At 37.3% G+C, this 27,514-nt stretch overlaps 3 protein-coding genes across 4 annotated transcripts; 2 read left to right on the top strand and 1 right to left on the bottom strand.

Moving 5' to 3' along the window:
- Positions 1–4,028: 4,028 nt before the first annotated feature.
- On the bottom strand, positions 4,029–7,043 carry LOC113781556 (cytochrome P450 CYP72A219-like). Its single transcript, XM_027327513.1, has 5 exons — positions 6,628–7,043; positions 5,943–6,163; positions 5,261–5,505; positions 4,780–5,143; positions 4,029–4,658 (listed from the first exon to the last, which is right to left on the bottom strand). The coding sequence occupies exons 1-5, from the start codon at positions 6,905–6,907 to the stop codon at positions 4,233–4,235; spliced, it is 1,536 nt and encodes a 511-aa protein (XP_027183314.1). The 5' UTR covers positions 6,908–7,043; the 3' UTR covers positions 4,029–4,232.
- A 3,994-nt stretch (positions 7,044–11,037) lies between these two features.
- LOC113781395 (trihelix transcription factor GTL1-like) lies at positions 11,038–13,405 on the top strand. The gene is made up of 2 exons (XM_027327320.1): positions 11,038–11,736; positions 12,012–13,405. The coding sequence occupies exons 1-2, from the start codon at positions 11,267–11,269 to the stop codon at positions 13,303–13,305; spliced, it is 1,764 nt and encodes a 587-aa protein (XP_027183121.1). The 5' UTR covers positions 11,038–11,266; the 3' UTR covers positions 13,306–13,405.
- A 2,427-nt stretch (positions 13,406–15,832) lies between these two features.
- On the top strand, positions 15,833–27,352 carry LOC113779205 (E3 ubiquitin ligase PARAQUAT TOLERANCE 3-like). 2 transcript variants are annotated; one of them, XM_027324716.1, is made up of 17 exons: positions 15,833–16,158; positions 16,279–16,363; positions 20,092–20,152; positions 20,586–20,722; positions 21,205–21,251; positions 21,341–21,428; positions 21,534–21,664; positions 21,848–22,018; positions 22,118–22,347; positions 22,428–22,476; positions 23,304–23,345; positions 23,433–23,473; positions 24,745–24,841; positions 24,923–25,121; positions 25,271–25,402; positions 25,912–26,623; positions 26,978–27,352. In XM_027324716.1, exons 1-16 carry the CDS (start codon positions 15,990–15,992, stop codon positions 26,597–26,599), a joined length of 2,367 nt encoding a protein of 788 aa, XP_027180517.1. In that variant the 5' UTR covers positions 15,833–15,989; the 3' UTR covers positions 26,600–26,623; positions 26,978–27,352. The 2 variants fall into 2 exon arrangements, with proteins under 2 accessions (XP_027180517.1, XP_027180516.1); XM_027324715.1 differs by lacking the exon at positions 26,978–27,352 and having other exon boundaries at positions 25,912–26,869.
- Positions 27,353–27,514: the final 162 nt, after the last annotated feature.

Consider the following 27,514-nt stretch of genomic DNA (forward strand, 5'->3'; position numbering starts at 1 on the left):
GGGTTGGCACGAGGTATAATTTCGTGGTTCAAACTCATGGGGATGGACCATGCTTCTAGCATCAGCTTCTTGGTAGCTAGCTTGTCTCCATAAGGAAAATTGTAAGAGGTTCCTCCAATCCCTTGTTGCTTCAATTCTCTCTCAATCAATTTGGGTCTCCACCAAAGGGAATAGACAAGTTTCAGGATACACAAAGAAGCTAAAAGTGCAGAAAAGGAAGATAAGAGGACCATCAAAGTGGGGGCTTCCATGCTGCTAACTACTTTGTGGATGCTGAAGCTTTTGGGTGTTCTTGAGGAAGTTTCGTGATGCTAAATACTATGAAGAACGTTTCTATACAATGGCTCATCGTTGACCTTTGAACCACCCCACCGGCCCACCCTGATTCCTTCGCTGGTTGCGTCATTATGTATAGGATCTCAGAGGCTTAAATTAATATCCCACAAGTAAACGAGTAATATTGTACTTTTTGATGAATCTTATTAAGAATTATTCATTTAGCACATGCATTTGACCTTTACCCACCTTGCATTGTTGGATCATTATTAAACTCATCAAACTATTAATGTTGAATTGAACTAATGTTTCGGATCTGTCTTCAGCTTATTAAATTTTTCCAGTTTTCTATCAAAAAAAAAGAGAGCTAATGTTGACTTGAACCTGCCATCAAGATGCTGTACAGTACATATCCTATTAAAATTTAACTAAGTGTGCTTATGCTTAAGTAAATTCTGTACTATAGATACCCTATTCAATAGAAATATTTGTTTAATTTCGTCAAAAAACATTAAAAAGTAACTTCTACACCCCTTACCCCGTCATTCAATTTTTCATTTCTAATGTGAGGAGCATAAAATGAAAGAACAATAGGGTACAGACCGGTATTCAGTTTATAATTTGATCACAGCTCCGAATACCTGCAACAGATAGTCAACTTAACCTTATTTTTTTCAAACTAGTAGTCATTTCTTCCTTTCTGGTTTGATGCTAGTGTAATCTGGTTAAAAAGAATAGCACTCTAGACTCAATTTGGTTTAGCAATTTTTAGTAATAGACAAATAGCACATTACGCTCCCAGGTTGAGAAAAGATCCCTCATGCCAGGGCGTGGAACTCAGTACCAATATAGAGTAAAACACCATTTACTCAATTCTAATTGCAAGCTTCATAAATGACACAACTCTTTCTCTTTTCGTCTGATTTTGAGTCAGTTTGCGTCCATTTGAATTATTTATCAGCCATATACATGCATCGAACAGTTCTTCCCCACTTGATTGCAAGATAAGAGATGACAAGAAAATTATACGGCATAAGAGAACATTTGCAAGTATGTGGCGACCAAACTGGCAATGATAATAAGAAGGTTCAATTATTTGACAAATCCGTACTCACAATTTTCAGCCGGTTTAAGATTTCAACATCAGGTTCTGCTTTTCCAAGAATCTGCGCAACCTCTTGTCTGGCCTTCTCGTGCCTGCCTGTAAGCCAGTTAGCTGTGGTTTCTTGGCCAACATAGTAGAACAGCTTGCACTCCTCTTTGCATCTTCTATTGCCATCACTACCCTGTTGTTCTTTGCATTGCAACAGCAGACCTAGTAGATCACCATTTCTTGATTCTCCCTTTTGCGTTGCCTTCTGTTTCTTACAAGTTACATCTCTTAACATTGCTTTGATCTGGGCATCCAATTCGTATCTCCTTCTATTCTTCTTGGAAGAAATCTATACGAAGAATCTGTTTATCCATTCAGTCAAATTTGGAGCTGGTTGAAATTAATTTGCCAAGTAAAATAGTTTTGCTGAATAGCAACTCTGTATTTTTTCTAAAAATGTATCCATCTGCTTAGCTTCAATCTTTTAAAAATTCCCCACTCAATAAAAGAAAATTTAGTTTGCAAATTGAATGTTCATCTCTTGTTTGTGAATCGAATTCCACCTGAAACCTGGGAGGTAAAATGCCTGAAATGCTTCATTAATCAGTACAGCTTGTTCTTTCTGAACCCCGAAGTTCGATTATCTTCTTTCCTTCTCTATAGCTCCTTCCAAATGCTGTCCTAGCAATCACATCTGCAAAATGACTTTGTACTTATGGATTAATATCAATTTCAGTCGATCCATCTGAAGGAACTGACTTCTTCCACCCATCAACTTGCAAAAAATTTCCGGTACCATTCCCAGTTTTCTTCAAAGTCATTAGCACAATTGCTTCGAAGTTCATTAGATCAATCAATTTATAAATGTAACTTTAGCTTTCAGGATGATTCTGTAGTTATATTCTTCTTTCTATTTTGGGTCGTGCTCGACTTCTTGTGCCTTTGATTTAAAGACATTCTGAGTCCGACGCAGAAATGCATCTTTTCATTAAAAGGTAAAATATTTTTTCAACAGAGCATCCAAAGCCTTGGCTATATCCAGAAGGGAAAGATCCCATTTAAATTGATTTGAAGCACAAGAAATTTATGCTTACCTAGTTTATTCTAGAAATTAGGTATGCAAGACAAGAATAGATAAGCCAAATATTTACTGCATGTAAGATAACTTGAACTTGCATGTCTAGCTATTGGTAAGTATCAAACCAAAACGAGATCTTCGCTGTGATATGACATAGATAGAAAGAAATTTAAAGATTTTTTACTTGACAATTGAAACATTTTTGCTCTTGATCATACCAAATTCATTTCAACAAAACACAATTTGGATCAAGGGATTGTCCATATTTGTTGGCAAAAATGTACTAGAATTATAGAGCAGACATTGCCCGAATTTTCTCATTATGGAATGCAGGATTGATTACTCTTCTACGTGTGGTCCATTTCTCTCCTTCCAAGGTTGAGACTCCCAGCGTCAAAATATCCACAAAAGGGTTCTGTGGTGGCTTTTGCAAGTGACCATTCTTGTCACTGAGTATCAGCCTGATCAATTCTGCCCTCCCTATTATCAATCCAACACATGCATATTTTCCCTATTTGAGCAAAACGCCAAAGCCACCATCAGTAGTACCATCACTATGTACTTGTATAGTATAGCTCACAAGGCACAATTCTCATGATTTCCAATATTCCAGCTTTCCAAAATTATTTACGATAACTACAATTCCTATGCCTTTTTGGTGTAAAGGGCAAACGACACTTTAATCAACAGCTACTAATGCCAATTTTCAATAAGACTGCTTACTTTTTTGGTCCAGCGACCACATTGGCCCGATAAATCCAGAGTCAAGCTCGAACCCGACTACCAACTGTTTTGTAAGTATTCAGTAAGGTGAATCTAAGTTCTTACGTGCGTGCAGGAAAGGAAGTATCCATCAAGAATGAGAGGCTTGAGAATTGAACATGTTGATGACAAAAGAAAGATGGTACAAAAAAAAAGATTGAAGAATTTGGACCATTTGATGAAGGAAGGGGTAGACCCGTGGAACTATCAACTTCTTCATATATAACCATCTTGTCTTCATAGAGAAGCTTGTAAGAGGTTCCTCTAATCCCTTCCTGCTTTAATTGTTTCTCTAGGCTTTTGGGTTTCCACCAGAGATTGCACAAAAGTTTTACTATTATGAAAAAGATGGACAACAAAAGAGCCCAGCAGAAAGCTAAAGCCTTCGGTATAGATCCTTCCATGCTGCTTGGTTTCCTTTTATGGAAAGACTATAAGCTTGGTTGCCGGGTGTGCAGCTGCAATTGTCATGGAAGATGGGCTACGAGCTGCAATTAATGCAGAGTTACTTTGGGTTGTTTTCAAAAGTAGCAACCTAACCAAGAAACTTATTGGGGATGGAATTGACAGGCCTCATCAGTTAACTTTAATTTGGTGGCCGATTGGGCATATTCCAGTTTGTTTTTTGGACGACTTGTCTAAAATATTTGACTTAAACCCCAAACTTGTTTTTGATGTTCCAGCCTCTGTGATGGTTTATGGCAAAATTTTAAATCAACCAAGCATCTACTTCAAATCTATTAAACACTTGCACAGTTAGTTAGATCTATTAAAGTTAACTATTCTAGAAACGATACAAGTATATATATTGTGCAAGGATACAAAAGACTTTTCCATTGAAGGTCAAAGTAAAACAGAAATTACTGTCCAATTTCCACTTTTCTTTTCTTTTTTTTTGCATTCTTAGCAATATCAGTAAATACCAGGTCTACAGAAGATCCGTGTGCCACACAGTTCATGGAATTGGTGACATTCTTGTAGAAAAAAGAGAAATTTCTTCATTCCTATCTGGACATAAAATCTTTATATCTGTTGGAATATAATTGGAGCTCCATGCTGTGGCTGGAGAGTTAGTATGGTATGGGGGGCATGAGTATATGAAGGTGATAGCTTGAATGAAAAGTTCTGCAAAATCATGGCCAGAGCCAATTTTGCTTCTATGATTGCAAAGCTTTGGCCTAAGCAAATTCTTGGTCCCCAGCCAAAGGGATAAAATGCCAATTGATCCTTTGATGCCTTTGAAACTCCTTCAGCAAACCTCTCTGGTTTAAACTCTTCTGCATCATCTCCCCAGTACTCAGAATCATGATGCAACAGCATAATTGGTAGATAAACTACAACCCCTGCAGGGATGGAAATATCCCCTACCTTAGTTCTTTGGACGGTATATCGAAACAGGCCAGTCACTGGTGGATATAATCTTAGGACTTCAAACAACACCATCGTGACCTACAAAAACAATTTCCCCCTCATTAGTCATGGATTCATAAACACAATAAGCAAATCTTACGTGATAGTATTATGTATGGGTATTGCAAAAAAAATCGGTTAACAACAAATTCATACTTACAATTTTGAGCCTGTTCAAAATTTCCACATCAGGGGCTGTCTTTCCACAAATATGGAGAACTTCTTGCCTGGCCTTCTCTTGCCAGTCCGGATGCATGGACAACACGATGAGGGTCCATGTAAGCCAGTTAGCAGTGGTCTCTTGGCCAGCAAGGTAGAACAGCTTGCACTCCTCTATTACATCTTCAATTGTCATCTCATTTCCCTTTTCTTCTTTGCATTGCAACAGCAACCCAAGTAGATCACCATTACCTGATTCTCCATTTTGCATTGCCTTTTGCTTCTTGCAAATTATATCTCTTAACACTGCTTTTATCTCTGCATCCACCTCATATCTCCGTTTATTCTTCTTAGTTGGTAGAAACCTGTATAATGCTAAAAATGTTTAGTCCGGTTGCTAAATTAAAAATTCTTACCTATAACGTTGAAGACGAACTAATAATTTTTACTTGTCACTTTTGAGCTTGCAAATGGAAATCTACCTGAGTCCTGGGAGGTACAAAGCTTGAAATGCTTCAAGTACCAGCACTGCTTGCTCTTTTTGAAGTTCAAATATCTTCTTCCCTTCTATATAGCTGCTTCCAAAGGCTGCTCTAGAAATCACATCTGCAGAAAGGCTCTGCAGTTCAGGACTGATATCAATTTCGCTCCGTCCATCGGATGCGAGCAACATCGTCCATCGATCAATCAGATTGCAGCAACTTGCTAAAAACTCTGGCACCATTCCCTGCTTTCTTTAAGTCATAAGTACATAGGGATGAAGCTCACTTATATTAACAGTTTAGGCATGCAACTTAATCAAGATAATGCACTTTTGCTCTTCCTCAGCATAACTTGTTGACGTCAGAAATGTTCTTTTTATTGCAATGCATTTAATTAAAGAATGCTGAGTTATGTTTCACATTCTTTTCTCGAAAGATCTTTGAATGTCTTTGATAAATCCTGGAAGGGTTCATTTTTTTTCCCCCTTCTTTTTGGTCAAATGTACTAAAAAAGGAATTGTCTGCCCTGCTCTTCCGACCATTAGTCTATAAGACACCAACTAAATAGCCAAAAGCCTACCAGAATAAGATATGAAGCATTCCACGAAGCATTACTTACACTGCAGTGGGACAGAAAAAATCAGAAAAATTCTACAGTAATCTAGTAGAAAGCAGGGATTACCTGCAGCTTCTCATGGTGGAATGCAGGAGTAATTAACCTTCTACGCTTGGCCCATTTCTCTCCTTCCAAGGTTGAGACTCCCAGAGTTAAAAGGTCCACAAGAGGGTTCTGTGGAGGCTTTTGGAAGTGACCATCCTTGTCATTCAGTATCAGCCTTATCAGCTCTGCCTTCCCCATTATCAGTCTCGGCCTTGTTCCAGTCCAACTCAGGCACACTTTTCCTATTTTAGCAAACCAAGCCACCATTAATCACAATTCAATGGAGCCATAGTTTTTATTTTTCTTGGCAGATGTAATTGTCGAGCTTGTAATAACATGCTAAAGTTCTACTATTTTTCATTTGGCATGGTACATTTCAACATATTGTCCACACAAGATTTCGCATGCAAATAACTAAAAAGTTTCACCCTCATAACTGTCTATGTAAATTAATTGTTATTTATTCCTTTTAAACACAGAATAATATCCTAGTTTTGTATAACCAGATTTGTGTCACATTATCTATAAGGTCGTGTATCATATAATAGCTTCTAGATTTGTTCCCTCTTATAGTAAATTCTTGGATGTTGAAATGGGAAGATCCATGAAAAGTTACTCCTAAAGGGCTAGAGAAACTTCAAGTACTTAATGATTGTGGAAAAAAAGACAGAAGAAGAATCCAAGAATGGAAAAAAGTTGATCAGACCGTATGCTTGCACAATTTGATGAAGGGAAGGGTCGACACGTGGGACAATCTCGTGGTTTAAAGACATGGGGATGGCCCATGCTTCTATCCTCAGCTTCTTGCTAACTGGCTCGTCTCCATAAAGAAAATTGTAAGAGGTTCCTCCGATTCCCTGCTGCTTCAACTGTTTCTCTATGATTTTGGGCTTCCACCATAGAGAAAAGACAAGTTTTAGGGCACAAAAGGAAGCTAAAAGAGCCGAAAAGGAAGCCAATATGGCCATAAAATTGAATGCTTCCATGGAGCTGATTTCTTTCCCGATGGCTGCAGCCTTGGATGCTACTGAGCTTTGCTCACTGCTTCATTCAATTTATAGAGTTCTGTTGCAAAGATTAACCACATAGCTAGGGACTGAACTGAAAAGATTAAAAAAGGATTGGAGAAGATGTTAAAGTGGTGGCTGTGATTTGTTGTGAATTGGACTGATGGGACATGTAAGCCAATTGCATTGCATGAAATTTTGTCACCTTTCCTTCCATTGAGACAATTATTTAGTTGACATTTTTTTGTTCATTTTTACCACTTTTCATTTGTGTTTCACATTTTTTTAGTTTGCTTCTCTCAATTATTACACAGAATCATAGGTTAAATTAAGAAAAAAAAAATGTTTCTTCCCGACTCAAGATTTTAATTAAGATCAATGGCCCGAATTGAGTAGAACTTCTCCGGCCAATTTCGTAGTGCAGCAACTAGAAATTTTTTGCAGGACATTATTCATTGGTTGGGATCATAGACTTGAAATTATTAGTTAATTAATTACGTGGACGAGTGGAGGCATATATGATCATACATGCCGTAGCCTTCTTTGGATCATGCTTGGGCTTCTGCAGAGTCAAAAAGAATTGGTGGGCAGCTAGTCAAACAGCCAAAAGTTCTCCTGGTCAGCATGCCTTGATGCCCAAGAACGCCTACTGATGTGATCATCAAGAAAAGATGGAAGCGCAAGTGCTGCAACATAATGCTTGGTCATCAATTAAACTTTGTAGACCAAGCCCCAGGTATATTGCGCAGCGGTTGAGGGGTCGACCTTGAGTTGTTGGCTTTCTTACTGATCGGGGTTCGATTCGTGCCCGCTGCGCTGCACATCCTGACTCGTTCGGAAAAGTTGTATGGGGCTATCGACTTCCCTCCGATTTGGTGTGCCGGCTCGAGTTCAAAGGATTCGGATCGGGGCATGTTCCGGTTACCAAAAAAAAATAAAAAACTTAGTAGACCAAGGACCATTGGAAATTCATTACACCTTTTTATAGCTTCAAGTGATGTGAATGGCCACTTTCATTGACGTTGTTTACGTCCTTTTTGCAGGGGGATTAGCTGATCGGAAGTGATGTGAATAGGGGCTGGTTGGTGTGAGTTAGTAATCAATGAGAAAATCATTGGTTGGAATGAATGTTTAAAAACCTTTTTCCAGTCATCACATAAGCATTTAAGCATACACTGCACTTGTTTGGCAGACAAGTTCTTGTCAAGTTTGTCTGTTACAAGTTTTTTTAAAACTTTAACTACAGTAATGTTAACCTATACACTTTAAAATATTAAAAAAAATACTTCAAAAATTTTTTAAAAAACTTCTACAGTAAATTACAGTAAAATTTTATATAAACATCCAAAAAACTCGCTTGCCAAACAGGATCATGCTACAGTAAGGTTTCAATGTTTGCACCTGTTTTGCCATGTTATCCAACCATTTTGTTGCTTTCCTTGACAAATGGGAAGAACATTATTATTGAGAAGGGGGAAATAGGGTGGTTTATAATGCATATCTTGTTAGAGACTAGAATTGACTTTACATACATACAGAAAACTCCTTGAATTGAGGGGGAGTTCAATTGGACTTGTACGGAGACTGAATTGTGCTTCCTTGCAATGCACTAGATATGGTTTGAACCCTGATCTAATGTACGAGAAAAACTCTAAGAGACTCCTCCTAATCATTATTGGACTATATTTTATAAATCTCAAAATGGATTGTCCATGACATTTCTGTTTTTCCCCCATGTAGAGTTAATGAGGTCCAACATGAACTTAAGTAGGCTAAAATGTGCAGGATCAACTCAATCCTTCCATGCTTTAAGTACATCTCTTCCTTTACACATCGAAGACTATTGTTATAATACTAGTAGCAGTCTGTTAGGACATTTAACAGTAAGCTCGGGGTGCAATGTTAATTTGATAAGCATTGACATAACATATAAAATATCCGCTTCTTAAGAGGCTGATTTCTCTTCTTTTTTTTTTTCAGAGACGACAACTATTATATAATCTATCTATGCTAAACTACAGGGAAGGAGGAATCTAAAGAGGTTCGGTGTTAGGAATTAGTAGGTACATAAATCTTATTAGATCAAGAAAGTGTTTTGACACAATTCTTGAATTTTTTTTACTGTAGGTGGAATTTAAATCCCTACTTATAGTTGAAGCAGAGTCTTAAGACACACCTTGTTAGCCAGTGAGCTAAATTCAGTGGTTTTAAGAGGCTGATTCTGGTGTAGCGATAGAACATTTTGTGCTAAAAAATTTCCAAGAGGCTGGAGACCATTGGTGAGCGAAGCTCCAAATTATAGACGTTGGATACTTGGGATACAGAGGTGTATGGTCCATTCTGGGAGTGCACACCTCACAGAAATTAATGCAAGGAGACATCAAAGGACAATTGCACAGTAGCATATTCACGTGCACATCAATTCTATGCCTTCCAAATCATCAGAATGTCAATGCAATTTCACACACTCTTGTCTATCTTTCTCTGTCACTCTGAGCTGCTTAACGTTTCTTTCTTTTCTGAGCCTTTCCAGTCTCTCCACACGTGTCCTTTGTAGCCTTCTGCTGCTCTGAGGCTGAGCCCTCAGTCTTCTTCACGATGCAGCTGCAGCAGATAGATTCAGATTCAGACCCTATATCCTTTAATTAATACCACCATTCATTTGCTTCCACTGCAATCTGTGTGTTTTTTTGGGTTCTTTTTTCGTGCTTGTCGTTTCCTCTCCTTCATAGGTTGGAATACAAATATACAATACGAATTCATTTGTCCATAGCCTGCAGCAATCGGGTTGGTTCTTTCGTTTTTGCTTTTCCTACGTGCAGCTGGCTTGTTCGTTCACCTCTAGCCTAAGTGTAGAAGTCACCTTCATATGCTAATAAAATGTACCACAACCTAGACGTTGAAAACTCCAACCAAAAATAAAGGAACTTCAATCTTTCGCCCTTAGTTTGGAAATTAGTTTCACATTTGCTCTTTTTACAATCCTTATAGGAGGAGATATCGGGAGTTGAATTTCGATGTTGTATTAAATTTTTATATACTAATACTGTAGTAATTTTTTTTTACATTAACAGTTTTAGATGTATGTCACATATACAAAATTTTGAATTATAACATTGATCTAATGCTTTTAATATAAAAAAATTATACATTGACAGTGTATAAAAAAAAATTATCAACAACAGGTCCAATAGCCATTGCAGACTTTCTTCTATTTCTAACTTTATCAATCAACTCCATAAGCCAAGGGATATCACCAAAAAAGAAAAAAGAAAAACTATATGGCAAGGTGAAAATTAAGAAAAAATTTAGAAAAACATTTTAGTATAAAGATTTAGAAAAAAAAATTCTAATACTATGCATTTTACAATTATTTCTCCTTACGAAACATGTAATTCTCGAGAAAAAGACTAGGACTTGGACTCATTTTGCCTAACCTTAATTAACGATCAAAATGTTCTATTATGCACACAACTTTGTAGGAAGTGGTAACTATTATAATATAATTGAACTCTTGAACATACTAATGCATATTAGTTCTTAAAACATGTTTGTTTAAATATTAACTAGCAATTGCTTAGAAATATGCGAAGAAATCTCTTAGTTTATTAATCTAGTAAAAATATCTAATGTATAGAAAATTCTTAGTTGTAGATAGCTTTAACAGTTGAAATGGATAGAAAGGTCAGAAAAATACACTTTTAGAAGTTGAAAGGCTAAAATATGCAAATAATAGTTAGCGGGCCAAAAGTGTACAAACTCAAGAGTTTGAGAGCCAATTAGGTACTTTGCCTCTTTGGAATTTCCCTTGAATTAAAACCCCAAAAAAAAGAAGAAGGAGAGATTGGTGTTCCTCAACTTCGAACTCTAAATATACAAATGATAGGCATATTCATGTTTTACTTTTTCTTTTCTTTTTTTTTTTGGGCAAAATATATTTTTTTTTAATTTTGAAGAAACACATTCATGCTTTTTTTTTTTTTTTGGGCTTCATTTGTCTTTTTGTTTAAAGAAGAAAAGATAGCCATAATAGGCGGATTATCATTATCCCACATATCTCTCCAACAACTTCCCCCCTCCCCTGCAAGAGTTTCCCGCACTGTTTTTAACTCTTCCGCTGATAAATCTCCACTTTTCTTTCTTAGGGTTTCTGGTTAACCCATGAACACCTACACAAATCTCCTTCAATCATAGACAGCAGAGCCGCAGTGACTCCAATATTCGCTCTTTCCCCTTTACAGAAAAAGATCATCATTTCTGGATTCTAAACAATGATTCAGAGACCCCAGAAGCATACCCCTATATAGTAGTAAAAGTAATTGCAGTCTTGAGCATGAAATGGGAGAGAACCATCAACAGCAGCCAGTGTTTTCTGCGAACCAAAGTCACCAATACAACCACCAACAACCGTACATCTTTCAAGAAACTCAAAACTTACAAACAATCCCAGATTTTTTCCACTATCATCATCATTTTCAAGCTCTTTTGCAGCAGCAAAGGAGGCTGCAGGACCAGCTGCAGCAGTGTGTTTTAGGTCAAGAAAATGTTGTTAGTACTAGTGCCACCACGGCTGCGGTTGCCGGCAACAATATCAGGCCCTCAGTTTCATTTTTCCCGCTGAACTTCAAGCCGCCGGATCTCAATGAGAATATTACTAGTAGTAAAAATGGAGGTTTGGATGATGATGGATCAGAAGATGATTTGTTTAGACGGAATAGTGCTGCTGCTGCTGCCTTGGCTATGGCATCCCCACATTATTGTTGGCAAAATCAAGAAGATTCTGCTACTGCTATTAGACAACCTTTTTGGTAACTTGGAAATTGCACAAAATCACATGCTATTGGTTGTTGCATTTCATGTTTATGTGCACATGTACTCGTGTAAAATAATAGTACTAGTAAGTCTAGTATGATTTGTTCAAAATTTACAAGTGTTCACATTTTAAGTTTCAAGAACCTTCATTAATAGCCAGTACTATCTACTATTTGTACCATTCAAGGGAGTCTTTTTTTCTTTTTTTTTTCCCTTTCTTTTTGTTTGAAGGGTTTTTTGAGGGTTGTATATGTTCAATAAATTTTTGTAGGAAGCCACTGTGCACCAATATCTCGGATGGGAATAATAACTCACAGGACAAAGAAGTGCGGCCGGAAATGCACCAAAACAAGTACTACAAGTCTTCCGAAGATACTGAGCAAATGAATAGTTCTTTAGAGAACAGTAAGAATAGACTCTTTGGTGAGCTTGAATCAATTTGCAGAAGTGCCTCAGTTGCTAGTGAGGCTAATAAAACTGGTGGCGCCTCTGCTGGAAACTTGGCTACAACATTCAGTACCTGCTTGCCTATCACTCTAGACAAACATAACACCAATGCTGGCGCCACTGCTGCTGCGGCTGCCATTGGGCATTGTCATGACGGTTCTGAGTCATTTAGTGGTCATGAAGCGCCCGTAGCTGTGGTTTCAAAGAACAAGAAAAGGAAGAAGTTGAAAGATGAATTGAGTTCGATGGCCATATTTTTTGAGGGCTTGGTGCATCAGCTCATGGACCACCAGGAGGCTCTTCACAGTAATTTTATGAATGCAATTGAGAGATTAGATAAAGAAAGAAGGGAAAGAGAGGACGCTTGGAGGAGACAAGAATTAGAAAAACTTGAGCAAGACATGGCTGCCAGGGCCCGTGAACGGGCATTAGCTTCTAGTAGAGAGGCCTCCATTGTTTCATACTTGGAGAAAATCACTGGCCAAAGTATTAAACTTCCTCCTAGGAATCATCCCTCAGATTTCCAGCTGGCCATGATTTCTTCGGGAGCCATGAATGGCGAGCTCAGCCCCAGTACTAGCAAAGTCTGCAGGGATGATTTGAGTATAAACATGACCAGCAGGAGATGGCCTAAAGCTGAAGTGGAGGCATTGATTCAAATTCGAAGCAGCTTAGAGCAAAAGTTTCAAAGGCCGGGGATCAAAGGGCCTCTTTGGGAACAGATAAGCAATTCAATGGCGTCAATGGGATTTCAAAGGAGTGCCAAGAGATGCAAAGAGAAGTGGGAAAACATCAACAAATACTTCAAGAAATCGCGAGAAAATGCGAAGCAATGTCGCAAGAAATTCAAGACTTGTCAGTACTTTGATCAGCTGGATCAACTCCACTCCAAGTCACAACTAGCTAATGGCGGTTCTTATTCTTGTAGCTCATCCTCAGAGCATCAGGCCAAGCCCAACAATGAAAATCAGCTTCCCAATCCGATTGAAGGCTTGGTTCCAGCCAGAAACTTCAGACAAGGTGAATTCTATTGTATTCCTAGTATGAATGTCAGTGAAGAAGAAGAAGAAGAAGAAGGAGAAGATGGTAATGTTGACTACCCTGATGAGGGAGACTGACTGCGAATTTTGAATATTAAGGCAACATTGGGTTTGATACATGGGTATTTTTCCAGTTCTTTTATTATTACTGTTATTATTTAAATTTCTTTCAGATTTTGCTATACTTCTTTCTCCACTGTACAAGAACTATCGTGTCAAAATGCTTTGTCCTTGTTCTTTTTCTTTTTATTTTTATTTTTTGAACTCTTTATTCTCTTTGATTCATCTTAGTAACCAATTCGCATTATTTTAATTTCTTTCCATTACTTATTTGCACAAGCCCATGTAGAGTTCAACTACTAATGTTTTGTGACTCATATAACCGAATTTTGCACTGCAAATTTTGGTTGACCTTTTCCTAACGTTCAAGGTAAAATGGATCCGTGCTCATCTTTTCTGGGTCTCTTGTTGCTTCTGAACTCTTTAAGATTGGATTATCAAATATAGCAATTCACAGACTAGCCCAAAAAGAAAAACCAGTTGTTTGGGGATCCTTACCCGATCCAAACATGATATGGCGATATGGGCAATAACACATCTAGGCAATGATTGAGCTTTTATTGTCCTTTGCTTCCTGCAACAGTTAGATGACTTTTCTCCTCACCCAAAAAAAAAAAAAAAAGAGAGAGTAAAGCCATAATAGCGTATAATGTATTTGCCTATTGAGACAAGATGTCTCAAAAACAACTTAGGGGCTGCTTGGTTAAAGGGTTTGGGAATCACAAAATGGAATAAATCCCTTATTTGTTGCTTGGGTTAAGCCTATTGGAATGCTATTTTTGGAATCATTCCTAAAAAATCATTCCCGAGTAAATTGGGAGGTTTTGGACAAAACCCTCAACTCATTCCCTCAGACAATATTTATCACGGATCTACCCTCTCTTTCCTCTCCATTACACGCTACACAAAACCAGAGTCTTCTTCTTCATCAGTTTTTCTATCTCTTCTTCTTCAATCAATCGCCACCCATCACCTTCATCGGACATCTTCTTTCTCATTTCAAAGTCCCAAATTCAGGTTCACAAATAGTAGCAATAGCTTTCCAAGATTTGAAAGTCTAAACGAGAAATTAGATCATGTAGTAGATGATTTGCTTGAAAAGGTTGAAGCTTCCAAGGTGGAAATTGGAGAAGAGAAGATTTTATTGATTGGGCAAAACATTCCTTAGAACCAAACAATGTCATGAGTGGTGAAGTTCTGGTGAAATTTTTTGATTGTGTTCTGGTAAATCTGAAGGATCTGCTTAAGTTTGAAAACAATTTGATTCTGTCTTTGAAGGAACAAATCTCAACCCTTGAAGTGAATTTACGATTCTTGAAAAACTTTGTCATCTTCACAAATAGGCTATGCAATAGGTATGCGAATATCGGACTGTTTTTTACTTCTATTGAAGATGCTGCAAATAATGGTATTTCGTTCTGGTGTTGGTTGGGATGGAAGAAATAGGGAGTCAAAAGTTGATAGTAATAGAGACAGCGACATTTTAACCCTTCATTCTAAAGCCATAAAGAAATGGTGTTTTATGGGAAAATAGGTACTCTGTTCTTATAAAGGAGGAAAGTCATAAAGAGCTGATCTTTTATGAAAAAATATGACTATTGTGAAAGTGACCGCGATTTGGTTTATGAAATTATCCCAAAAAAATAGCAGAATGAATTTGTTTGTTTTGAAAGTTGTATAACGGTCGTTAAACTTCAAATATTCCTTCTTTAAACTTCAAAATCTACAAAATCTCATATTTTTGTTAAATACAAAACCTACCAGTTTTTGGAATTATCCCTTTGTTTTATAAGAATTGTTATATCAGGGGTAAATTTGGAATTTAATCGCATTTAATTCTGAAACACTTGTCAAACCAAGCATCAGAAATTGGAATGAAAAGTTTAATTCCAAAACCAGAGTCAATGATTCCATTTCCATTTCCGATTCTAATATGTGAAACAAGCACCCCCTTAATTGCTAATGAGTACTCTAGTTCGACTATCAAATTTTCTCCTTTTTCCTTTTTTTTACCGTTTTATATCAAAAAATTCTTACGTTTTTCATGAATGTATTTTCTGATCATCTTTTTACTTCACATACATCAAATTATTATAATATATTTACATTTTTTTACAAAAACTTGAAAAAAATCAATCCAAATGGGGATTTTTGAAGAAGAGTTTATTCGATCATGAAATCCCACATATACTAGAAGCGCAGAGACTAGCATGGAATGGATCTAGAGTTGCACATGAATCAAGAAAATGAGCAAATAGTACTAGTGTATTATTTGGACAAACTGGGGCTTTTTCAAGCCCAATACAGAAAGCCCAAAAACTGCACTACAAATGGATAAAACACTATGAGGCAAACAATTTCCTTTCCGGGGTGTATATCCAGAAAACAACAAATCCGTCCTTTATCAAAGGTGTCACGCCTAGTCCACGTGACCCTGCAAATCAGTTCCTTATTAAGTCCGCTTCTAATCCACGCCCTCACATGCAAATAATCCTCTGGTTTAATATCCATATAAAGCATTTTACAACCCCGTCTTCCTTCTCAATCCCTCAGAACCCCCCAAACCCTTAGCTCCCAAGCTCTAATCTTAGTAAGAGCTCTCTCATTTTTATATACAAAAATTTTGTTCTTTGCGTGTGAGAATTTTTGATAGATATACATCGTACATATATATATGTGTTGTGAGTCAACTCGGTGGAACCATGTCAATTCGGTTCAAATTCAGGAGCTCGGTGAACTTCGACTCGGTGGATATCGATGGGCGGCCCTCTATCTCCGTACGCGAATTGAGGTTCAAAATCATTCGTCACAAAAATCTCAACATCTGTCAAGACTTTGATCTCGTCTTTTCTGATGCCCCTTCTGGCAAAGGTCTTAATTCTCATTTCTGTTGTTTTTCGTAGAATTGTTTCTTACGTTCTTTTTTTTTTCAACCTAACATGATTTATCTGTCTGTATCTGAGTGCATTTGTTTCCTGTTTTTGTATTCAGAATATGATGACGATAATTTTCAAATTCCAAGCGGTTCAAGTGTGATAATTAAAAGGGTTCCAGCGAGAACGGCACCTTCTGCTATGTAAGTCTAATTGATTTATTTTTTACATTATTTATTTGTTATTTAAACAGTTTCATTTATTTTTTGTCTCGGAAATTTTTTCTTTCGGTACTTTTCCTTATTGGGGCTATGTGGTTGGGGGAGGGGGTGGTTATTCGTTGGATGCCTTTTGTGCGTTGGCATTTCTAGGGTTTTGTCATTGTAGGAGTGCATGACAAATCCATTACTTAGGGTTATACGGTGCGGTAGTGAGAGTAAGCATGCCAAAAGCTGCTGTTAGATTTAAGTTCATGAACTAGTGGAGCCCTAAAGTTCTTCCCGTGAATATGAGGTTGGAGTTAACATGCAATAGCATATGTCCATGTATGGAAACTGTTTTACTGAACCATTATGACTTATGTATGGTTATTGTTGCCCTAATATGCACAATCTTTCTTTGTGTTGTTTTGCATTTCGCTGCTCTCGCATCCTCATCATGACAAAGTATATTTGCGCTGTCCATACTTTTGAGGTTAATCTTTTTAAATTTTAACACTCCCAACACATCTTTGATGCACTCTCGAGTCTATTACGTGAACTAGTGATGTACTCCTTCTAGATTTACATTAATAAGTGAATTAATATTTTGTCAGGATCCATGACAGGACGTGAGGTGGTGGACTAGATAGTAGTAAATTGTGATTTAGAAGCTCCTATGTCATTCTCCCATTAAACTCCCTACATTATACATCGAATCTTCCATTTATTTTTTTCATACAAATTTCGTATCTGCAACCATTTAAATCTTGAACGATGTTCGAAGTTTCTTTTGGGAAGTCCTGCATTAATAGGTTAGTTATACCATCAGCATTGTCACCGGGACTTTTTCGGGGAAGAAATCTATTTAGGTAAGCATCACTTGATGAATGAGTTCTTGTGGTAAGTTGATAATAAGTCCTTATACTGATCTTCTTGAACTTTCTTTGTTAGGAATAGAATTTGCTTGCATAAGCCTCTTGATCACTTCACTTGCTTGGTCCAATCTTCTTTCAACTTTAATGCATGATGTATAACCCTGCAAAATCTCCCCCTTAAATGCATTGTTACTTTATCAACCTCCATGCTTTGCTGCTTAGGCCCCATAGCTTGGCTCAATCATCTATCCAACATTATCAGTCAGTGCATTTCCTTAATCACTTACTCAAGTCTGCATACCATGCTAATCTAGATCTTAGTTATTCTGAGGCTTGTATCCAGTTATTTATGGTATGTAGATTCATTAGTGAATCTGTTGATGGAGTTGTTTTAGGCAAATATAGCTTGTGCAATCATCACCCCTCTATTCTTATCATGACCAGTATACAAGATCCATGATGAATTACAGAGTTCAATCCTGATTAGTGGTGCTAAGTAAGATTCGAGTTTGAACCCTAGAATGCGTATTCTTTAATTCTACATAATGTTGTCATGGAAGAAGGTACAGTGATCAGCTTTTTTACTTCTTTGTAGTTAGCTGTGAGGCGTAAGGTTGCCCTAATGAACCAGGAGATGGAAAGGGACTTTAACCTCTACTACTCTTGAGTAAACCTTATAGCTCCTTCTGACTAAAGTAGTAGTAGAAAGGGTTATAATTTGAAAAGTTTGAATCCCAAAAGCAAAAAAATTTCTACCAATAAATTATATTCACGCTTCATCTGCAGTTGACTTAATTGCACTTGCATTATCATGAAATTAGAGGAAATGAGGTTATGTTTTGCCCTGGATGAGATGTTGTGGATCTCTGTGACAATTAATATAGTATGGATGGGCAGCATGCATTGAGTAAAGTAAACATGATTTACTCCGCCTCTTGGAAAACGTGATGTCAAGTAGTTAGGCCTTTTTTTGTGGAGGCCAATTGTGAATTTGTCCGTCTCGGCACCATCTTAGGCTAGGGCCGTGGTAGTGCTTGGAGGGGGGCCTCCCCAGGATTCGATTCCTGGTCCCTGGTACCAGGAGCCATCCCCAAGACCCCTTATCCAAGGGACCAGGGATCGAATCCTGGGGAGGCCCCCCTCCAAGCACTACACGGCCCTAGCCTAAGACGGTGCCGAGGCGGATAAATTCACAATTGGCCTCCACAAAAAAAGGCCCCAAGACCCCTTATCCAAGGGACCAGGGATCGAATCCTGGGGAGGCCCCCCTCCAAGCACTACCACGGCCCTAGCCTAAGACGGTGCCGAGGTGGACAAATTCACAATTGGCCTCCACAAAAAAGGCTTAAATTTAATTACAATCTGCTTTTTTGGGCACATAAATGTACCCAAAGTTGCACCTGAAGTTGAGGATCTGATAGATCGGATCACTCAAATTCGCAGATGCTTCTATCACATACACACATAAAGTGAAATTTGCTTGCTTTTGCTCGTCATCATCCTGTAAAGTGTAGATTTGGTTGCAGTTGATATTCATTGATATGTTAAGAGTGGCTCCCTTGAAAATTCTACTTTGTGATATTTTGCTAAATTTCTATGACGTGCCTATCTTCAGGTGGGGGTATTAGGTCCAAGAAAATCTTGTTTGATTCATCCATGTGCATTTATTGCGAATATTTGCATCATGATACCGTGATTTCAGCAATACATTTTGTTTTAACTACATTCTTACAATATGCCCTTGCAATTACAAAGATTATCTCCAATAGATTCCATCAGTCTGGCCATTTTTCCCCTTTTGGAGCTCCTTTCTGTGGGCTATATTTGCTTCTACTCCTTTTGACCCAGTTTATTGGTCATTATTGCTATTTTTAATTGTCCCAAATTAATATTCATGGTCTAACAAGGGAAGGAAAAAAATTACCCTTTATACAACTTCCATGAGAGAACATTAAAGTCATGTTCCAGAATTAAATAGTTGAAACATACTATTTCAATATTCAAAATATCAAAAGCAACTACCAAATTTGAGTTCAATTGAGGGGCAAGCATGGAAAGAATGTTTGCTTGTCAAATATCAATATTCTTAAGTTCTGTGCAAAGTTGACCATGACTAACAAATGGGATGTATGAGGTACATGTTTGGACTGTTTTGGGGAAGTTGTCTTTGAGGTCTCGTTTCCTGCTGTTGCTGTGAACAGCTCTTATCAGGGGTTGCTTGGAGCATAATGAGCAATAGTATCATTTTTCTTAGCACATGTACATATAGTTCTATTGTGGATAAAGAGCATTCCCTGTCCTTATAACTAGATCAACTCATGATGGCCGGGTTAGTCAAAAACCAACAACTTCCTTCCTTTCAAGAAATTCTGATGCTGTTTCTTTGCTTTTAGTTATCAATACTTATTCTGTCCATTGTATTTCTTTTCTTCTTGATCTCAGTTGAATCATTTTCCTCATTACTTTGGTATGTCTGTTCTCCGCCCTATCTCTTTTTGGGAATTTTTTCTCCCCTTCTTATCAGCAACGTCATTCTCCCCCAAGAAAAACTTGCTAAAATCCCAGCCTAGTTTTTGCTTCAGTTCATTCAGCTTGTTCACATGGTTCAATCATTTTATAATTTTGAATTTTATTTCCCTCGTCTTTCTTTTCAGTTACATATATTAATTCATATCCCATAAGAATTTCTGCATAGGTTCAGAATATTTTCATTAAGTTAGCTGATGAGTTGTATTTTTAAATGCTGTATGTGCACCTTTTTAGATGTTGAGACAAGGACAATAGTGTTATCTTTAGTTACTTCTTATGTTGCCAATGTTTTACGATTTCTTTTCATGTGATTTGCCTTTTTCTCAGGGAGCCAATTGATGCTGTCAGGAGTACCGTGGGGAAAGGTTCTTATCCTCAAATTCAAGTTGTAAGTTTGTTACCTGTCACCTTTTCTATTTTTCCTCTTGTTTCTCCTAATGGTGCAAGGAGATCGGCAATGAGGGATTCAAATAGATCTTGTAAAAGCTTGATTATTTTTCCTATTTGATATCCAATATTTTCCTCTTTTATTGGTTTCCTTCCCTTTCCAGTCCTTTTTTTATTGTTAAGGGGAAAAAGTACCAGAAAGTTCCAGACACAGTTCTACTACAAGCTAGATGCCTTTAGATATGAAGTTCAAGCTTAAATAACGTTCACTTGTGAAATTGGCTTTTTCTGATGCATATTTACTGAAAATCTCTATGGATCAAGTTCTTCTTTAAATTGGTATAGGATGTTAAGCAATCAGTTTCAGATGTTGTACCCAATCATGATCTGTGAATATCCTGTAAAGATCATGGCTGGTTTTCCTATTTTTGTAGATGGACCAAATGGATGAATGTAATGTTTTTGAGGCCGATGTGAGTCCTGTTCCTACCGCAATTTTAACTGGCTCTGATCTAGAGGTTGACAAGAATAAGTGTGGAAATGGTGCCAAGGCAAATATCACTGGTTTAAGGTATTATGCTATCTATCATTTGCTCATGTTTTCGTATCTGACTGCACCTTAAGGGTGGTAAATGGTAGTTACTAATTGTCTGTGCATTTTGATGATGCCCATGTATGCCAACATATTTTTGGAAATACTGGTACTTGTTTTCTGTACCGTCTGCAACTTTGAAACTTTGTGCATCTGGTTCAAGTAGAAGAAGTTAACCATGAAGATTTTTATTCTTGCTTTACTTAGTTACCTTTGATTAGGTTTTCTAAATTGTACTTAAGAGAAGGCTGTTGCCTTCAGCAGTTGTCTTTGCAATTATTTTGTTCAGTGCGTGGATAAATAGGATATGTAAAAGATTTCAAATGTAATTCGTGGAAAACTTCCTAATCTTGCATTTACTTTTATGAGCAAAAAGGCCAGTCTTTGAGTTCCCAGGATTGTAGATATCCTTTTGGGGTTGTATTTTAATGAATCTGACAAATTTATAACGAAAAATTCAGGTCAGGACGTCCAAAGCTTGAATCAGATGATCAGCCTATACCGAGAGGTTTGTTGTGTTGATACTTGCATTTGCAATTTTTCTGGCTTCATTTTTTCTTCCACATGTGAGTTGTGACCCTGAAACGTTTGTCTCAGGTTTTCATGTTAGTGGAAATAAGGGGAAGGCTGTGGAGGAACAAAGAGTAGGGAAAGAAACAGTTGAAGAGCGGACGAAATTGGAAAAGTACAGTATTGTTTCCCCTTCACCTGGACCCCCTGAGGGGATTGCGATTGCTCGTTTCCAGTTATTTCTTTCTCTTGAATGTTTTGTTCTTTTGTCAATTTCAAGGTTATTGGATCCCAACTCTACAGCAGTGCTAGATACAGGATTGCCTTCAGAACTGAAATGCTTTTTGTGCAATACATATTTCAAGCATGCAGTGATGATACCTTGCTGTCAGCACAGTTTTTGCGAGAAATGTGAGTTATTTTTGTTGTCAAGGCCCATTCTCATATCAGTCCTTGCATTCACTAATGCTGTATGGTTTTTACATACATCATTTCTTCATACAAATCTGATCCAACTGAAAGCCAAGATAATTGAGATTTTGCAAGTTATATGCTTGAATTTTGAAGGATTTGATCTGTCCATGTTTGGCATAGGCATACGTCAGGAGCTGGTTGAGAAAACTAGGTGTCCTAAATGTTTCTCCAACAAATGCAAAGTGAAAGATTTGCTGCCAAACTTATCGCTTAGGCAAGCAATTGAACATTTTCTTGAGTCTCGAATGCTTATGGCTGGTTCAGAGAATGCTTTCAACAAATATGTTCCTGGTATAAATTTTTTCATTGCTCTAGTTGTAGAACAAATTTGGAATGTTAAGAAGAATTATTCTTTTTATTCATTCTGATAGTTCCACTTCATTAAAACAGATGGGGAATCTGGAATTCAAGGTAAAGATGCCTCTTGTGCTGTAACTGTTATCCAGAGAGAGCCAGAACTGCCTCACTCTCCATCTGCAACTGGGAAGGGATCCAATCAAGTTATTGCAGAATCATTTTATGGCTCAATTATGAGGAGAAATGCGTCCTTTGGGCCCTCTGAGCTTAATTTCAATAATTTAGCTGCAGGAAGACAATCAGCAGCTCCTACAAAACAGAAGGTGAAAGATATTCTTTGAGAAAATGGTCTATATGCTCATATTTGTGAATGATTCATGTGTATCCTGCTGTTGATTTTCAGGGGGTCAATTTGGTGCACACTTTGCCTCAAAATCATGTTTTTGATGAAGGTATTGGCTTAAGAATTTTACTTGTTCATCTCAATTATTATACTACAACCAGTCAAAAACAGCTCAAAAGATTCAGTAGTCTGAATGATGATATTGTCTACCTAGCATATACGTCTAAGGTCTTTGAATTGCACTTATTTTGACAAAGCCTTTTTTCCTGAGTATTACTTTGCAAACCATGGGTGGCATGCAAACTAATGGGATGAAAGATAAGGAAGAAAGGTGGTTATAGATGTTAAATCAACATTTCTGCAACACTGTTGGTGCATACTATTCTTATACCATGTTTTTGAGTGAAGTGGTGGAATAACAATATTTAGGTAACAAAGCACCTATCTTGGCTCTAGACTTGCATATGACATTTGTCTCAACTTCTCTGACTTCTAAAGCAGTTCAGTTATGGTGTCCCGTAGAGAATCATGGCATCCTAAGGGGATATAATTATTTGTATCTGTATCTTTATGCAGTTTAAGGAGATTGTTCCCTCTCATACTTGACATAATTGTTCAAATGAGCAAAAAAGTGTTTTTGTCTCTTTTGAGGATGATTTAGAAAATTGTACCCTGTGTTTTGAATGATGATTGATAACACTTTCTGTCTTGAAGGCCTAAGACCTTTTAGGTCTTGGTCATGTAAAATTCCATTAGCATCAATGTGGAAACTTGGCAAAAAAAATAATGAAGATGTAAGAAAAAGCTTTATCCTGTTTATTGTTTACTATTATCTTCTTCCATTAGCAAATGAATGTTTAACTTTGTGTATCTTTTATGCTATTTAGTGATCACTTTTACATTTGATATCTCATGTCTATTTCCACTCTTCTACAGCTGATTCTACCCATGACAGAAAGAGGGGATGGTGGGTTGAAGGTAAAATCAACTAAGGGGATTATATTGTAAAGTTGTAGTGTTTATATTTTAAGTTTGGCTCTATCTAATAGTGGGTATACTTATCAGGTGGAGATAGAAATTTTCAAGCCACTGGCAGACACATCAAGGTAAATGTTTTATCTATAAAATTCTGCCAACCCACCAACACTCTCTTTCAAGTAGCTGAGAATGATGAGCATATAAACTTGTTTTACATTGAGTGTGTTTGGATTGAAATGATCTGAAAAAAAAAATTTGCTTTCAAATCCCAATCACCGTTTTTATCTCACATACATCGCATCACAAAAATGCTACAGTAATTATTTCAAATAAATCATCCAATATAAACTCCTATCCAAACAAACTCATTGTATGTTATCAAATATGCTCCTACTGGATATTCAAATAGCTTATCAACAGCTGTTCCAGTTGTTGGAGGAGCAAAAAAATCTTTCTTTTGGCCTCTTTTTTCCTTTGTGCAATTGATAATGGTGAAATTGTGGCCCTGGACAGTATAGATTTGCCTTTAGTTGAGCTAAATTGAGTTTATCGTGTTTAGCTGTCCAGAATCCTTGTTTGTTGTATTTCCGTCATCCTTTGTTTCATTTATTCTTGGTGTATCTTCACATTCAAATATTTCTTTCGGTTTGGGTATTAAGACATTATTTTTGTGTGCCTACATCATCAGAGTTGGTATGTCGTTACCTGCTCTTTAATCTCCATTGATGATGTACCTGCTAGGAAGGTTTTTTTTTTTTTTTACAAATATTTTGTTTCGTTCCATATTAGTTACAAAAGCAGCCTACTTAGAAGAATTTGTCCTCACCTGGTTGTAGCTTTCTTTTGATTATGAACAACAATATATGACTGGACCCCGCTGCTGAAAATTTACATTTTACATAGGACAAGTCATGGAGGAAAATTGAACTACTTAAATTTTTCTACTTCAGATCTCAATAACTATACCTTATCATTATATATTCTCTAAACTTTTCTTATGGATCAGTTGTGGTAGACAATATTTTACTTCCTGTAAGCGCCCCCCCCCCCAAAAAAAAATCTCTTTAAAAAAAAACCCAAACAAGTAAACTTTAAAGTTCTTGGCTATACCACTGAAATGAACTTCAAAATATTGCTTCTTTTAGCTGTTAGCTATTGACATTGCACCTCCCGCAACTCTTGGGGTCACCTCCTCGTTCAGGTTTTGTCACATCAGCTGTTGGTTCCCCAGGGAAATACCAACTGCTGTACGGTGTATCATCGAGCAAGCACATTACATGTTTAGATAGGAAGTCTTCTGTTAGTCTTGACTTGTTAATTCTAGTGGCATGTGTTTCAAAGGGCTGTATGCATACATGAATTTCTTTCCCAGCTACTAAGCCTGGTATGTGTTCTTCAGAATCAGGGATACCGAACCTGTTACATGTGTGGTTCTCCAGACCATCTCTTCCGAGACTGCCCTGCTTCTTCTGGTCCACATCCTATGCTTCAGACTGGTATTAATCCAACTTATTCTGCCCACATTATTAATTATATGAAACATAAAATGTTTGTAACTCTGGATTTTGTTGGTTCAGGACCTGGTATAGTTCAAGGGGGAGTTCCAGGTTATGCATCATCCTACTGGAATGGTGCTGCATGTGCCCCAGTCAGGCCCTTTCCAAACATATATTGCAGCCCTGCAATGATGACCTTCAATGCTTCTCTAGTCCCTGTTTCACCCTATGTGGTTCCTCCCTATGCTCCACCTATGTATGGTGGCTTACCTAATTCTGGGTGCGTCTAGTTTATGAGTACATTTGACATTTGTTGTGTTGTTATCATTTTAATACTTTTAGCTTAGATTTAATATCATAACCTTTTGTCTCTGTAAGTAATTATTGTGTTTGCATAAAATCTTTTCATTCTTGAGATACTTCTTTCAGGGGAATCATGAGAGCAGGAACTATGGCTCATCCTATAGGAAACAGAGCTGAACATCATCTGGGCCATTCTGACTATATGGAGCTTCGGTACTCTGAAAGCAAAAGGAAGTTTTCAAATGAGAACTGGGGCAGGTAATTTTATTGACACTAAAATGGTAGAGAAAAGGCATTGGTTGGTTATTTTTCTTCCCTTGCCCTAAGTGATTCCTCCCTCAACGTCTAACATGAGGTCCTGAGGACATTTATCTTTTTAATCTTTAGTTCTATTCTCCTTCATCAGACTTTGGTACCGTCATGAATTTATTTTGAGAAACAAATAGTGGAGGTGTTTTTTGGGTCCTTTAGTGGAAAATGCATTTTGAAGGTAACTAAAATTGAGTCAACCTTATGTTGAAGCCTCCCTGGCCGTATTGCTGATATTGTACTCATTTGATTTACTTCAAATGTACAAAGTGGGGAGTTCTTCACTTCATTTTTTCCATTCATACTTATACTGGATAAGCCATGAGAACTTTATCCTAGGATAAGCTATGAAAATCATATTCTGAGTAAAAGAATATCACCTTATAGATATATATTATTTTTAATTTTATATATTCTCTTTTTCTATATGATGCTTTTTAACTTACTTCTAACTCCAGAGGGCAAGATTTTGATGTTGATGAAAAAAGTCACGAGCGCTATGGATGTCGTGAACCTGAAAGATCACATGATTATAGCATTCGTAAAGAGAGGGAAGTAAGTGAAAGTCATTCAGATGACAGCTTTGCTCGAAGATCAAGGAAGAGAAAAAAACAGGGTGATCTTGGTGATTCTGATACTTACTCTGCTGATGGAAGGCACGAGAAAAGTTCACGTTCCTCTGTTGCTGTAAGAGATCAGAAGCTCTACTCCTCCGAGAGGTCCAGCCAAGTGATAGAACACTTGCATACTAGTTCTAGCAAGCATAGTGAAGACAAGTACAAACCCCATAAGAGAAGCTCAAGAAAACACCATGAGAGAAGGGAACAGTCTCACAGTGATCCTAGCTGGGGTCACCGACATGTATCTGGTAAAGCAGATGATGTTAGACGGAGGGTTGATTCCCATGTTAGAGATTCACATAAGAAACATGACAACCATTCAGAATTTGGTCTGGAGCCAATATCTCCTGGTGATCAGAGAAGGTCATGTAAAGATCGAGATTCTGGGTTGGAGTCTAGGCATCCCAGGCACAAAATGAAACTCAAGAATGAAGATTTGTATGATGATAGGTGGCAGATGGTTAGTGACTTGGATGAAGACCGTAGAGATGATTATTGTCGCCACAAACGGAAAAGAATTCATTAAAACAAGTAAAGGGCATGACTTGAGGTAAACTTGTAAATGGAGTTGCACATGACATAGGTGAATTATCTCATAATCTTTGATAATATAGGTACTTTGGATCAACTTGTTTTAGCTTGTTCTAAGAGTTTTATAAAGCTAACAGCCTACATTAAATATTTGGATTAGGTTTTATACAGTTATAAATGATGGGTATACCCATTTAAGTCCAAAAAATTTTTAAATATATTTTTGTATATAGGTTCTAATTCCCAACCTCTGTTGGCTTTGTCATTACAGATCTGTAAGAGTCAGCTTTTGGAAAGTTACATCCTGATTAACCTTTGTTTACTTTAGCTAACTGATCCTCTTCACTTCTATACTATGAGGTGTGGATGCTAGCAAAAGTTTTAACCAGTGGACATCTGGTTATTGAAAATATTGTTCGGATCCTTTTGTGTGCTCAGCTCCTGTCCATCGTTCCAACAGCGGTAATGCAGCTCGTGGAGGTATGTTCTTTTTGAAATACAAGGGTACATTACTTACTCTTTATTGTGAAATCTGAGTGGATTAACCCCCTTTAGTAGTTGCATCTTTGAGATCCTCTGGTTTAGTTTCAATCAGCCTATTAGCAATTTCACTCTTGATGTGAGTGAAACCTGATGGCGTCTGAGACTGAATCAAGTAGGAATTAGGGATGCACCTGTCTAATGCAGCTTTGCCTAGAAGCAAGGCTGCCAAAGGGCATACTCAGTAATTTTTCTAGCACATCTTCGATTACACCTGATTTTTCTTCTGTTCTAATCCATAAGTTTTGCATCCGATTGCCCTGGTACCCCCGCACCCCCCACCCCACCGGTTTCCTGTCTTTTTTAGGTGAAAAGAGTTTCCCAAACCTTGACAAGAAATTATTTTTTGAAGTTTACAACAATCCAATTT

This window comes from Coffea eugenioides, chromosome 8, assembly GCF_003713205.1.
Source record: "Coffea eugenioides isolate CCC68of chromosome 8, Ceug_1.0, whole genome shotgun sequence".
Taxonomy (NCBI): Eukaryota; Viridiplantae; Streptophyta; class Magnoliopsida; order Gentianales; family Rubiaceae; genus Coffea; species Coffea eugenioides.